The following is a 15,354-nucleotide window of genomic DNA, read 5'->3' on the forward strand; positions in this document are numbered from 1 at the left end:
GATTTAGTAGTAGTGAGTGGTTATGTCAACTTTCCCCATTGACTTGTTTGGAAGTAAACTAGCTGCATTGGCACAAGCTCAGACAGATCAAGAGAGTCCTGGGTTCAATCACAGGCCTGAATCACAGCAGGAGAAAATGCTATTGACCTCTGCTCCCTCCTCATGTAGGCCCATGATGGGAAATCATGCTCGAGTCTTATCCAGTGACCCCCCTCCCCACCAAAGTGTGCAATGTGCAAACTGATGGAGGCTGTGATATTTTCATGATTGGTGGAAAGGAGGGAGCGGTGATGCAGGGTGGCATCAATTCCTTTCGAGATCCATTCAAGACAGATTGGTGATGGTATAAGGAGGACATCTGGAAAGAGATCATTGCTAAACAGAAAGCTGAATAATCTGTACAAGAAGCGACTTGTAAAGAACTTGATTTGGAATATTTTTTGTGTGGCTAGGAAAAGTGGAGACCAACTTGCGAAGTAGCTTTGAAATGTGGGTTTGAAGGGAAATAGAAAGGACCTGCTTTACTGAAGGAGTAACAAATAATGAAGTGCTGAGGAGAGTGAATAAACAAACAAACTGACTGAATATAAAGCAGAGAGAGTGAGCAGAGCACATCTCAAGAGGAAATGGACTTGTAAGAGATATAATGGGGGAAAGATTTCAAGGAAAAAGACAAAGAGGGGAAGAAGAGAATATCAATGCTGGGTGGCTTGGAAATTGAAGGAGGTTACTGGAAAATGAAAAGAGTGGCACAGGACAGAGAGACATGGAGAAGACTGTGAGCAAACAAACCTGCTTTCGGATAGAGGACACATGATGATGGTAGTGAAGCATAATATCAATGTCAAAGCCTTCTAGGAAAACACCCTGAACAATTCAACTTGTTGCATCAGTTTGAATTTAGCTTGTATGAAATAGTATGTCGTTGATGCATTATAGATGTCACAGTGACTAGGAATAGCCTTGCCTATTGGACAGAAATTGATCCTAAGTGGAATTTCACCCTTTCAGACTTTTGTTTTCTATTTTGTTCTTAAGGGTTTTTGGGGAATCCCAAGCGCAATGTTAAAATACCTGGTGCGTTTATACTAAAGGCCAGTCAGAAGACCCAGCCAAAGCTGGCAGCACGTTACCTGGCCAGGAATCTGTTCACTGATGAGGTTCTAGTGACAAGCAGCGTTGTAGGAAGCAAACAGCAAGGACTGAAATCCCTGGATCCAAATAAACTGGCAGCTGTGAGAGGTGAGTTTACCACACTGGAGTGTTGCTAATAGAGTGGCAAGATCACAATCTCAGATGAGTTATGTGTGAAAAACAGTAAGCCTACTGTAAGCTTTCAGTTACAGGTAGGTTGTGTTCTGTATTAACTAATTGTTCAGAAGTCTCATGTCCAGGCTTTGGTAAGTTAACGAGGAGCTTGGCTGATGCTTCCATCGATTGTTTCTACAGATATCACTGATACTGTCTTGATGGCATAAATGAACACCACAATTTAATCTAATGAACTTGTAGCTTCCGTGTGGGTTTTCTGGAAGGAAAGGTTTGCCGGTTGCAGTTGGGTTTGTCAGATTTGGGTGGGCTTATCTGCCCAATGCATTTCTGTGTGCATTATTGGTTGCTAGGTGTTAACAGGATTAAAGCTGATTGATGAGGCTTTTTTCATAAAGGGTGTTTATTCACTTGTCCAGTCTCACAGCTCTCCTCCCACACCCGCAGTGTTCCCTGTCCATATTATTGAACGTGAGGTTTGAACCCATAAGCCAGGGTATTAGCATGGTCCCCTCGATTATTAGCCCAGTGATATTCCCACCACACCACTGTCTCAAAGGCAATTAATACCCATGACCTGGCTCTCTAAACCTTAAAAATGTAATTGACAAGGTATATTACACCAGGGTGCATTTAGGAATTTTAGAATCTACTTTACCTATTTGCAGTGATGTGTAAATAGACTTTTGCTCCTTCTTCCTTGGCCACCTATGCATATTGCTCCTTCACTCTGTGTATAAGCCAATGTCCTGTGGTGTTTCTCATTTGACTGAATAGGTTTTCGAAGCACTGGGATGTTGCGCCAAGTCACATTATTTGATATGTTCATGTGTGGCATTGTGGTGACCCTGGTGTTCAGAGGCACTGGGAAGTGGGCCAGAATCTGGAAGCATGGAGAGGGGGCTCGAGTCCGGCAATATTTGGAGGGAGAGTCTAGGAATACTGGAAGGGAGATTTCAGAATTCTGAGAATGCTAAAAAGAGAAGCTGTAGAAACATTGGGCTAGGTTCTGGAATTTGGAAAAATTCAGGAGGGAGTTTTCAGTGCCTGAGAGTCTGGGGGCTGTTTGGGTATCTTTTGCATTGGATTTGTTTATTGTCATGTGTACCAAGGTATAGCGAAAAGTATTTTCTGCGAGCGGCTCAACAGACCATTAAGTATATGAAAGGAAAAGGAAATAAAAGAAATACAGTATAGGGCAACACAAGGTACACAATGTAACTAGAGAACACCGGCATCGGGTGAAGCATACAGGGAGTATATCTCAGCTCAACTGTGGTTTAGAATGTAGAATTCGTTCATACCACCAAGACTATCAATGATGTTTCAAGAGATCATCAATATGACGAAAATACTATGAATATTGAGTTGCGATCCCATTATCCAGGAATAAGAGGAGAGCCAAGCAGTTGTTTAGGACGAGAATCAGATTGAGAATCTAGTATTCCAGACATTCTGGAGTATTTGATTCCCAATCTGGTTCTCAAGTTCTGGAGTCTTTGAATACAGGGTCTGATGGTATTGAGGCTGACTGGGACCTGGCAGTAATGGGAGAGGAAGAGGATGGTCTGCCTTGACGTATTTAAATGCCCATTTTCTGCCTCTTAAAATGAGTGGAGGCAAAATCACGAGTTGGCCTGCACAGTTTCCTAATATGTGTATCCCCCACCAACACTCAGAGTGCAGAAATGAAAAATTCATCCTTTAATCTGTTGAGAGTTAGTTGTCTGCAAGTCTTAAATAAACACAATTTTCCACAAACAAAATTGATCTCATAACAAGCTCAGAAGTTCAGAATTTGCCTAGTCCCCAAGTGTGGAGGGAGACTGTGAGTGACGTGGAGGGGTTCCTTCAGGTGGTGATGCTCCCTTGTTGTTCTAGATGGTAGTGGTCGTGGCTTTAGAAGGTGCTGCCTAAGGAGCCTTGGTGAGTTCCTGCAGTGCATCTTGTAGTTGATGCACACTGTTGCTACTGTTCGTTGATGGGGAAGGAGTGAATGTTTATGGAAAGAGGAGCCATCAAGCGGGCTGATTTGTCCTGGATGGTGTGGAGCTTCTTGAGTGTTGTTGGAGCTGCACTCATCCAGGCAAGCGGAGAGTATTCCATTATAATCCTGGCTTGTGCCTGGTAGATGGTGGACAGGCTTTGAGGGGGGTAAGGAGGTGGGTTACTCGCTGCAGAATTCCTAGCTTCTGACCTGCTCTTGTAGTCATAATATTTTTAAAGCTAGTCCAATTCAGTTCAACTCCAGCTGATGCACAGATTGCATGAAGTTCTCAAACTGCTCACAATTCGCAGCTGGTATTGAAAACTCATTCCAACTGCTCATAATTCGCAGCTGGTATTGAAAACTCATTCCAACTGTATGAGGAAATAATATCCAATTAAAGCAGGTTTTGAGACAAGAAATAAATCTTTCAACAAAATATTGAATTAAAAGATTAAATGCTAAATTTAATCACTTTATTGTGAAAAATGTTATTTATATTTTGTTTAATACTATATTTTGGATATTACAATTACTGAGCTTTTTAAAAAAAACATTCCTTTGGTAATGCCCGATTAAGTTAATATTGGAACTGTGTTAAAAATGACCAAAGTAGCCTTGGGTTAAGGAGAACAATTAGACAGGCAATATTTCTCTTCCTGATAAAGGACATCAAGTGATAAAAGCTGACTAGGATGATCCCCACAGTGTTACAACCTTTCAACATTCAGGCTTAATTTAGTGGAGATGACAAACATCTCGCCCGCTGGCTGGGAGCTGCCAAGAATCCTGCATTGCCTCTGTTCAGGGAAGCCCACTGAATTAAGTGGCAATGAGGCAGCTAACTGAGCAGCAGTGGGCCTTCTCCAGGATCAAGGACCCTAGGGGGCGGAGGTCCTGCTTACTGCGAGCTGTTGACCAATCAGAGGCCAGCGGCTCTTCATTCTTCAGCAGCGAGTACTATGGCCGGCTGAGATTCAACCTCGCTGATAGCAAGTGGGGATTCACCCGGGGGGAGGGGCAGGCACGCGCCCCTGAAAGCCCGCAAGGAACCCTGACAGGGTTTACTTTTCAGTCTTCCCATATGGAAAGTCCCCATGCCCACATCCGGCTGAATACAAGCAGATGCAGGATGAGGCATTTAAGTGGGCATTGATTTCCCAAGTAAGAGCCTCAATTGATGGCGGGACAGGAGGCCATTCACAGGTCTTCCTGCCACTGATTTAATTGTCACCTTCCTGCCCAAATTAAATGCCCCCTGCCAGCAAACCTGCCACAGGGAAGGGCATAAATTCTGCCCTCACCGTCCAACCTCTTAAAGGACGGAAAATATTTAAGGACAGCTGCCTCCAGTGTAACAATTGCTGTATTCAAGAGAAGGTAGAGAAATAAGGAATAAAACTAATCCCTGCTGGATTGAAGATTGGGGTGTATTAGACAGTGAAGTTCAGCTACAAAGACGTCAAGCACTTGGAGTACATTCCTCTGTGTGAAATCTTAATGGAGATATTCAGCTTTAACTTAAATTAGTTCACACCTCCCTAAAAATAGCACATGGAAAATTCCAACACCAATTGGAAAACCTACCCCCACATCTCTATTGATATCAGTGCAGGGTGGGTTCGCTTTTGGCTTCAGTACCTTTGGCAGGCCTGTTGCTTTGAAGAAAATCATTCTTGCACTCCAGAAGGTCAGATATGAAGGACAGAACGAGAGCCAATGTCTACATACTTTTATCAGTATTCATTTACATAGATACACAATACAGTACAAGCTCCTCAGACGTTTGTAGGGAGCACAAGTGAATCCCCAGTTGCTCCTGACTGCTGCATACAATTCAATACATTTAATAACCATGCTGAATCTTATTGCATTTTTTAATGTTTTAAATCCCTGACCCCTTCAAATCTTTGTAATCTCCTCCCATCTTACAAACCTCCAGGGCGCCTGTGTTTCTCCAATTCTGAACCCATCATCGCTGATTTCAATCACACATCCATTGGTGGTAGCAGCTTCAGCTGCCAAAACCCCACAATAAGTGTGCAGTGTGGATAGAACCCGTTGCAGTTATTACTAATGTCTGGGCTGTGGGGACTGTCATAATCACAATTAGTGTTACTCTGCAACTAAGATACAAGTAGGGCAAGTCAGTTCATGGATGTTCACTCCCATTCCTTATAAGATAGAATGCATCTTGACTGTGCAATGCCATTTCCTGGAGCCCAGTCACAAACTGATCAAAATCTAAACTGAGCAGTAATCTTGTGTTCCAAAAAAAAATGACCTTGCTGTGTAAGATGTGTGTTTCGCTGCTTTATGGTATTAAGCTGTCACAACATTAGCAGCCATAAACTTCCAGTACATGGGAGGCAATCAACTGAATGAAGAAAATTTGAATGAATTAACAAAATCTACTAAATTATCGCTTACATGTGGAATGGTTAAGGCTACTAGCATAGTTACGCTTAAGGGAAAACTGGGCAAGTACATTAAGGAAGAAAGGAATAGAAATTCTTGTTGATAAGAAGTTGTGGTTACAAAGATGTTCGTGTAGAGCATAAACATCAGTGTCGCTCTGTTGGGTCAAATAGCCTCTTTCTCTGCAGTAAAACTCTATGTAACTCTGTGAGCGACATAGAAGAATAAATGACGCAAATAGCCTCCAGGTCTATAGTCTTTAAGTCTTTACTGAAGTTAAGTAATATTTAGTACAGTACCTTTTACAATGTATTAATTGTCTGTTGGGTTGAGCTATACATTAATTGATTCATTGAGTTTTTAATGGGTGCAGTAGGAATCTGAGCCAACCTAAAATGAGGCTGGAGCATATTGTAGGTTTGAATTGGTTCGCTGAGAAATTATTTTCAGAGTCACAACATAAGTTATGCTTTGGCATTTATTTCCACAATTTTATTCTGCTCATGAACCTATTTGTTATCCACATAATTGTTCTTACAGAGTTCTTGAGCAAACAGTTCCCTCAACATGACCTCACTGAGATCGGTAAAGACTGGAAGGCCTGCATCTCATCAATTAACAGCATGATCAGTGTTACCAGGAGAAGAGCTGTAAGTTTGTTTTTTCCACAGAGTCGATACTGACAGAATGAACTATGAAAGAATGAGCCGCGGTCAGTTTGCTCACCTAGCCTTTCTCTCTATAATTCAGAGCACTCCATCAATGTCAACAGCTACTGTTCTTTATGAATGGAAATAACTTGCTAGCAGAAAAGCCGCCGCACCTCAGGGCAATGTGAAGAAGGCGGGCCTTCATGGATAACCTCAGCCGGTACACGTATTGAACCAGTCGCTCTGCATCATAAACCAGTCGTCACAAAAGCGGAAGAGTTTATTATTTGCCCATTGAAATGGTTTGAAATATTACCCAGTGTGGTACTAAGTCTCACAGATTTCCAGGTCCAATTCCAGGCGTCTTTCACTATGCTGGCTAAGCAATACAGTTGGTGTCCCATGGGCCTTTGTTCCGAGTTCTGATTGCTTTCCACCAAAGCCTGGTAGAATGTGCAGAAGTCTAAACATAAGATTCTGACAATGTTGGGCTTGGCTGTGATCCTCTCATGGTCATTTTTTGTATAATTATATTTGTCTTTCATAGCAGCACAAAGCTCAATCCAGCAAAAGCTTTCCTCCAACTCACTGCATGCTTGTTATCTTCTGCACTCAGGGAACTGAGGAACAGGTGTAGTCCATTCAGCCAATCAAAACCTGTTCTTCCATTTAAGCAGATCATTGCTGATCTGTATCTTACATCTATCGACTCACCTCGTCTCCATAAACCTGAATACCCCTACTTGAAAATAGGTATTGATTTCAGTCTTTAAATTTTCAGTTGGCCTGGCCTTAGGAATCCTTCTGGGGAGAAAGGTCTGGATTTACACTTACTGTGTAAAAATAATTCCTGGCACCACTGCCAAATGGCCTAGCTCTAATTTTAAGATTAAACCTCCCTGCTCTGGACTTCTCTGCCAGAGGAAATATCTTATTTCTATCTACCCTATCAATTCTTAAATGCTCAATCTTCTTTGGGTTGGAATAACATGGTGGTTGTGAAAGAAAAATGAAAGTTACCATACCCCTTACTCTTCCCTTTTTTGAGAGCGAGCTGACTGTGGGTAATTTAACATGAGCGTCACCACACCTTAGGGCGATGTTGAGAAGGTGGGGCCTTCATGGATAATCTCAGCCAGTATGGGAATTGAGCTGACTAGGATGACCATGCTATTGACGTTGCTCCGCATCACAAACCAGTCGTCCAGCCAACTGAGCTAACCGCCCCCAGTACGTCTTATATACCTTCATCGATGTCTCCACTGATCAGCAGTTGTAAGTTGTCTCATGTAACTGAGACAAGGCGGCTGTGTTCTAACAGCTGATGAGACATGTCATACATTAGGTTGCTTTTCTGACTGGTTAATCAAGTTCTTACTTAATTTTGATACATGAGCTAAAAATAACAAATGTGAAAAATCGCAGCTTTAGTTTATCAGATGAGGAGGTGTTATGGTTGTTGATTAAGAACAAAATTTCAGCACCTTGGTTCTGGTTCTGGGATACTGATGTCTCCGGGAAACCTTGGTGTTCTGTTTGGTAAGTGCGCTGCTCGGTATGAAATGAGCCATACTGCAATGAGCCAAGGAGGTCCCCGTTTTATTGTGCTCAGTTAGTCAATCTCAGTCAAGGCAACAAACAGAGAATTACAATCGGCCACAGTCTTCTTGGCAGAGGCATGAAGGAAGCTTCCACTAGACATACTGCAGGGGGCACGGAAAATCCCACCCCTGGTCTCTATTCGTAACTTCAGTTAGAAAGTGTAATTATCCAGATTTTGTGCAATGATAAGATCAGGCCTGGCAGTGGTGTCTCCATAAACAAATAGTCCAGCATTCACTGACTAGGCCTAGATGTGAAGAATTTTTTTTGTTTTTCTTTTTATAAATTTAGAGCACCCAATTCATTTTTTCCAATTAAGGGGCAATTTAGCGTGGCCAATCCAGCTACCCTGCACATCTTGCAGTTGTGGGGGCGAAACCCACGCAAACACGGGGAGAATGTGCAAACTCCACACGGTCAGTGACCCAGAGCTGGGATAGAACCTGGGACCTCGGCGCCATGAGGCAGCAGTGCTAACCACTGCGCCACCGTGCTGCCCTAGGTGTGAAGAATTAATACTTTAGTGAGAAAGTAACTGTTACCAGTTGTTTGTTTTTAAGCATATCTTCACCCACTTTTTTCCCCCTTTGGGGAATATGGTGGAAGGATTCCCAAGCTCATCAGCCTATTGAATTGGGTAAGGAACATGCCTTCTGTGACCAACGAGTCCTGGTATTGGACTTGAATCCAAAGCTCCTGGTCCAGAGGTAAGAACACTATTGCTGTGCCACAAGACCTCCTATGCTGCTACCAGAGGTATTATGTTACAGAATAAGTCATTGCTTTTAGAGAAAATGTTAGGGAAGAAACCCCATTGAAATTCTACATGGTGCTTATAGTTCATATTCATTATTCTGATTTTAAAAATGGCTAGAGATTGTATTATTTAGGGGTAGTATTTTTACTTTGTGTTCCTGATGCAGAGGTGACTGAGAGTGCATATCAGAAAGTTAGGTGCGTGTTGTGTTCAATTTTCTGGCCATTATTTTAAATGCCAAAAATCATTGCATTGAGTTGTCGTCGTGCATTCTGGGCAGGCGACCGCCAGAAACTGAATTTCCCAGAGATCAATTTTGGGATATTTTTCAGTAGCAATGGAGCCTTAACAACCAACAGTCCATATTTGGACATTCTGTTTACCAATGTGAGTTGCCAGTGGGCAAGGTTCGCTTCTCCCTCTTCTCCACCCCACCCCAATGCAACTATTAGCGCTCGCCTTGAAATTACCTCCATTATATAGACAAGAAACATCCCTGCCAAGAAATATCATGTTATAATTAGGAATGAATGGTTTCGTTATTCTAATGTAATAATAATAAATATCGCTTATTGTCACAAGTAGGCTTCAATTAAGTTACTGTGAAAAGCCCCTAGTTGCCACATTCCAGCGCCTGTTCGGGGAGGCTGGTATGGGAATTGAACCGTGCTGCTGGTCTTGTTCTGCATTACAAGCCAGCTGTTTAGCCCACTGTGCTAAACCAGCCCCTACATGTTATATTCAATGAAGAAAGCTTCCAAATCACAGCTGCTAAGGTGTGAAAGTACCCCCTGCGGGATTCTCTGTCGGCGGTATCCTCCGACAGTGCACCCACGCCCATGTGTTTCCCAAAGGTGTGGGGTGGCCCACAATGGGTGGGGGCACGTCGTGTCAGAAAACGGGGCTGGCAGGACGGATAATCGTGCCCAACATGTTTTAACAATGACAATACCATAAAAAAAGGATATATGATTTGGCCATATCTCCTCAGTCAGCTGTATCTGTTAGTAGGATGAGCAGACTCTGTAGTTTCCCCCATTCATTTTAATGTTGCCAGTTGCAAGCTGCACTTTGCAGCAAAATTTAAAATGTTCCTTTCAATCAATATTCGGACATTGTTGAGGTAATACTTATTAATGGAGCTGAAGGTTTTAATCAACTTTAAACACTAAAGGCATGATTCTCCAGAACCACAACTAAGTATCCCTGCCAGCGGGAAAACCAAAGTGATTCCCACTGGCACTAAGAGTGACCCCAATATGTCATGTTATGGCACTAGGAGTTTCTTTTTTTCTTTTAGCTCAAAGAGCTTTTCCATGCCATTCCATGGCACACCAGGGTCCACACTGGAGCTGAGAGGGACGGGACCTCGTCTCTCTGACAGGTCCCGCACCTCTGCAATCTCATCTGTACCCCAACACCATTTAAACAGTCACACAATATCCCTGAAGCACAGATCCCTCATAATAAAGTGCTGGGGCAGCCGGTACAACTGCACTTTCTAGAACCCACTCGAGAACTAAGAGGCAGACACATGATAAAAAACTGCAGTTAGGAAAACACCTGCTACCAGGCAACGTGTCTCAACGACTACCATCCGGTGGCCTTGACATTTATCACTATGAAGTGCTTCGAGAGGTTGGTCATGAGATACATCAACTCCACACTCCCAGAATGCCTTGATCCATTGCAATTCACCTACTGCCACAACCAGTCCACAGCAGATGCCATCTCCCTGGCCCTACACCCATCCTTGGAGCATCTCGACAACAAAGACTCCTACGTCAGACTCCTATTCATTGACTACAGCTCTGCTTTCAACTGTATAATCCCAGGCAAGCTCATATCAAAACTCCAAAACCGAGGATTTGGCTCCTCCCTCTGGAACTAGGTCCTCGACTTCCTGACCCATAGACCACAATCAGTAAGGACCAAACCTTCTCCACGATAGACCTCAATATTAGGGCCCCACAAGGCTGCGTACTTAACCCCCTATTATATTCACTATATACACTCGACTGCGTGGCAAAATTTGACTCTGACTCCATCGACATGTTTGCCGATGATACGACTATAGTGTGTCGGATCTCGAACAACGATGAGTCTGAGTACAGGAGGGAGATAGAGAACCTAGTGGCATGGTGTAACAACAACAATCTCTCCCTCGGGCAGCACGGTGGCACAGTTGTTAGCATTTGCTGCCTCACAGCGCTGAGGTCCCAGGTTCGATCCTGGCTCTGGGTCACTGTCCGTGTGGAGTTTCCACATTCTCCCCGTGTTTGTGTGGGTTTCGCCTCCACAACCCAAAAGATGTGCAGGGTAGGTGGCTTGGTCACGCTAAATTGCCCCTTAATTGGAAAAAATGAATTGGGTACTCTAAATTTACTTTTTAAAAACAAAAAAAAAAGCAATCTCTCCCTCAATGTCAGCAAAACTAAAGAGCCGGTCATTGACTTCAGGAAGCAAAGTCTCGTACACACCCCTATTTGCATCAATGGTGCTGAGGTGGAGATGGTTGACAGCTTCAAATTCCTAGATGTGCACATCACCAACAATCTATCTTGGTCCACCAATGAAAGTGACCAAGTGACCATGACCAAGAAAGCACAACAGCACCTATACTTCCTCAGGAAATTAAGGAAATTCAGCATGTCCACATTGACTCTTACCAATTTTTACAGATGCTTCATAAAATGCATCCTATCTGGCTACATCACAGCATGGTATGGTCACTGCTTGGCCCAAGACCGTAAGAAACTGCAGAGATTCATGAACACAGGCCAGTCCATCATGCAAAACCCGCTTCCCATCCATTTACACTGTCTACACCTCTCACTGCCTTGGGAAAGTGGGCAGCATAATCAAAGACCCCTCCCACCCAGGCTATTCTCTCTTCCAAATTCTTCCATGGGGCAGGAGATACAAAAGCCTGACAACACACACTAACAGGTTCAAAAACAGTTTCTTCCCTGCTGTTACCAGACTCCTGAATAACCCTCTTACGGACTGAACAGATCTCTTCACACATCTTCTCTGCTAAGTAGTACTACACTCCGTTGCTCATCCAATGTATTTATATTGTTTATTTATGCATATCTTATGTATTTTTCATGTATGGAATGATCTATCGGGACTGTATGCAGAACAATACTTTTCACTGTACCTCGATAGATGTGACAATAAATCAAATTTAATTCAATATAATACTTGGAGATAATGGATCCCTGCAGAGCCATAAAACGAAACAATCTAAATCTCCCCTTTCAACCTGACTCGACCTGTCAATCGGCAAGCTTTTAGCAGGCAATTGAGCTTGAAATTGAATGTCGGCATGCACACAGAGTTCTGTACCAGACTGGCAGACTTTTTAAAGGTTTTAGGGTACAGATGAGAACACTTTCAATTTATTATAAGAAAACTTTATTTTTTGCATACTGACTGACTGTTTAATAGGTTTAAAGGCTGCAGATGGGGAGAGCAGACAAATGAGCCCTTCCCAGGGAGGACCCCCGACCTGAGTACCTCCAGCTCAGCTCAAGCTTCCTTGGTCCCCACCTCCCATGAGGACCCCTTTTGGCACCCCGGCAATTGTTGGAAGTGTACTTGTCACATTGCCAGAGGGTCTCTCGGCTGGGGTGGGGACTGGAGCATTTCAGCTGGTGAGTGAATGTTGCATCCTGCCTGTCAATGAGTAAAATAGCTCTCATGTACAGTTTGCATGGTCCCGCCTGATCAGAGCGGGAGGCTCGACAGGGACGCAGGGAAACCTACTATGGCGGTGGGTGGGCACGGAGACTCGCGACAGGTCTGCCACCCAGTGTGAATCCCAATTTCAGCCTGATGCACGCTTTTGAGGGAGCGGAAAAATGACACCGCCCCCGATTCCAGCGTAAAAATGGATTCTCCAGCCGATCGGCGAGCGCGATTTCGGAGTTGGTAATCGGAGAATCCAGACCACTGTCTCCCATCGGAGGTGAATTCAAACTGATTTGCACTGAAGCGGTTCACTATTCCTCGCTATGCAAGTTTATGAATGGGGAAGAATACAAGGGATTCCCGAGGGAATCCCACTATTGCCATTTTGAGTGGGCGGCCTGGTAGCGAGGTCCTGCAGCTGGCCACCCCCTCCCCGCATTGCAAAGCAGCCCCCCACTAAGTGTCGCAATTCAGACCCCCTCCACAGATTTTCTGAGTCCCTCTTTCCTGTGAGCCTGTGAGGGCTCGTTAAGTGGATCAATTGCGTTGCCGGCCTCGCTGGGCTGAGCGCCCGGATGTTCGCGGCAATTCCTGCTCACTACTGCACTTAGAAATATTTTGGGAGAATTGCGCCCATTGTAATGCACAAAACAGACATTCATCTGTCTCAAAAGCTGCTGTTTCCTGGAACAGGTCTCTGGTCTGTCACCAGAGGCTTATAACTTGAGGGCCAAACTCCACACCAAGCATGGCTGACTAGGGGTCTCCCCGCTCTACCTGCCTGCCACTGGCAGGTGTTGGGAGGATTTTAAATATTATGAACGCACCTTCCTTGGTGATCAAGTCCTGAGGTGAGATTCAAACCCAGAACTTGTGGTTCAGAGGCAGGGGCATTGCCCACTGTGCCACAAGAGCTCTGTGAAATAAATAGTCCTTTTTTAAGAGATATCTAATAGTTGGCTGTGAATGTGATGTGTTGAGGATGGTGGGCTGTGAACTAATTCTAGTGAATTATGCATTGCAGCAATGTTACTTGCTATTGTTTTTTTTAAGGGCCACTGCCTAATCACGGGGGGTCTTTCATGGGAGGTGGGCATCAGGGTGACTTGTGTTGGGCTGGAGGGTCACAGGTTGGGGGTCTTCCCTGGGGTCGGGTACATGGGGGGTAATCCCTGCACATTCTAGGAAGCTATTCTATATTCTAGGAAGCACTTGAGAACAAAGGGGCAGACTCAAAAAAACTGCAGTTAGGAAAATGCCTGCTACCCTGAGTTAATGGATCCCTGCAGAGCTATATAAATAAACAATTTGATTCTCCCCATTGTAAGTGCTTCAACCTGTCAATCAAAATGTTTTCAGCAGGCAATGGTTTGTGAAATTGAACATGAACAATCCAGGGTCATACTCAAGGGTCATTGTTGGAAATGTTCACTGCAGGATGAGGACATAGGCCTTTGTCTGCACTTTCACACACACCAAGCTTCTAATTTAATTATGGCTGCGGGAATTGGAGCTCTACTTGAAGAAATGAAAACTTTTAATTCTATATTAATAATGTCCTATCACTGACTGAATGGAAGTAGTGATGACCCTGGCTCTTAACAACACTCCTTTGCCTTGTTTGCTGAAAGGGCATAAAAAGTAGTCTGAATTTTAACTGGATCAACCTCCTAGTTCCGTTCAGGCTATGAAGGTCCAGAGTCGCAGAGCGCAGTATATTGCCTGAGGGCCATATTGAAGTGAAGGCAGATTGCCAGTAGTCCCCGGGCTAGAATATAAATACAATATATTGTGGTTTTATTTTAATTTCTGTGACTTTTAAGCTATATGAGTGTCAGAAATTGAAGTAATTATGTTGTCTTTTGCTATCAGGGAAGAGAATACTTATCGGACGAAAAGGCATCAGCAGCAACCGTCTCTCCATCCACCTCGGACTCTGCCATAAATGGTCAGCTCTGGTGGCTTTATCAGAACTCAGCACCAATATCTTCTACACAGCAGCAAAAACCTTATGAGAAATTGGGTAGGAATAACCTTCACATTTCAACAAAAATGGGTGCATATTTAGCCTGGTATTCACAAATATAAAAGTATTGTCTCATATTCACAAGGACACAGGATAGATCTCGGGTCTTACTGTCAATCAAAAGTGTTTGTCTCTTATGAAAACATTTTAGTTATTCTCAGTTGTGCTACTGGACATTGTGAGGTATTCTTTTTCTGATTTCTGCCTCATTGTTCGATTGAAGTGCACATTTCCTCCCTTTAGCTCTTGACAGAATTGTGTTGGTGGTGGTCTGATAGATGTTTGAGTCACGGTAGACTTCCAAATTGCCATGATGATGGATAAATTTTATTGCCTTTATGATATCTACATCACATCCATACTTGCACACCTCAATATACCAGCTGCGGTGGTAGTTTACAGTGCTTTGTATCTGTATCATAAAGAAAGCCATTCTGTGATGTTCTGAAAGTAGACTTCCAACCCAACTGGCAGAAAATCTGTGTCAACATGAGGGGAAAAAACATCTCAGCAAAGTAGGATCAATATCAATACAATAATAATTACTAATAAATGTAAAAGATAGCCTGCAGTGTATTGGTTAGCATTTGTTCAATTCACAGGTAAGTCTAGTTTACTTATTGTTGACTCTAACCAGCTTCATACACTCAGAGTTGTGAATGTAGCCAAGCCCGAGGAAGCATTCAAGCCTGACCCACTAGTCAGCTGGAATGCTCCAATCCCCCCCTGGGCGAAGAGACCCACTGGTTGAATTGCTGCAAGTATTGAGGAATGCGGATCTGGCAGCATCCAGTCTGAGGGGTGGCATTGTGGTAAGTACCTTCCTAACATTTGCCGCTAGGGTGCTGAGGGATGTCCTTCAAGGGAGGTGGAGGTCAGGGGGCTTGTGCTGGCTTGAGGGTCTCGGGTTGGGGGTCTTCCCTGGGATGGGGCACATGGGGGCAATCCC

General features: G+C 43.8%; 1 protein-coding gene across 2 annotated transcripts in view; it reads left to right on the forward strand.

The window, feature by feature from the left end:
• LOC119969217 (BEN domain-containing protein 2-like) overlaps window positions 1–15,354 on the forward strand; it is a 174,785-nt gene that overhangs the window by 99,225 nt on the left and 60,206 nt on the right. For both annotated transcript variants that reach the window (XM_038802528.1, XM_038802529.1), the window contains 3 exons: window positions 1,039–1,242; window positions 6,215–6,324; window positions 14,252–14,402. In XM_038802528.1, coding sequence (XP_038658456.1) covers window positions 1,039–1,242; window positions 6,215–6,324; window positions 14,252–14,402 — 465 coding nt within the window. The remainder of the gene's footprint in view (window positions 1–1,038; window positions 1,243–6,214; window positions 6,325–14,251; window positions 14,403–15,354) is intronic.

Source organism: Scyliorhinus canicula, chromosome 7 (genome assembly GCF_902713615.1).
Source record: "Scyliorhinus canicula chromosome 7, sScyCan1.1, whole genome shotgun sequence".
Taxonomy (NCBI): domain Eukaryota; kingdom Metazoa; phylum Chordata; class Chondrichthyes; order Carcharhiniformes; family Scyliorhinidae; genus Scyliorhinus; species Scyliorhinus canicula.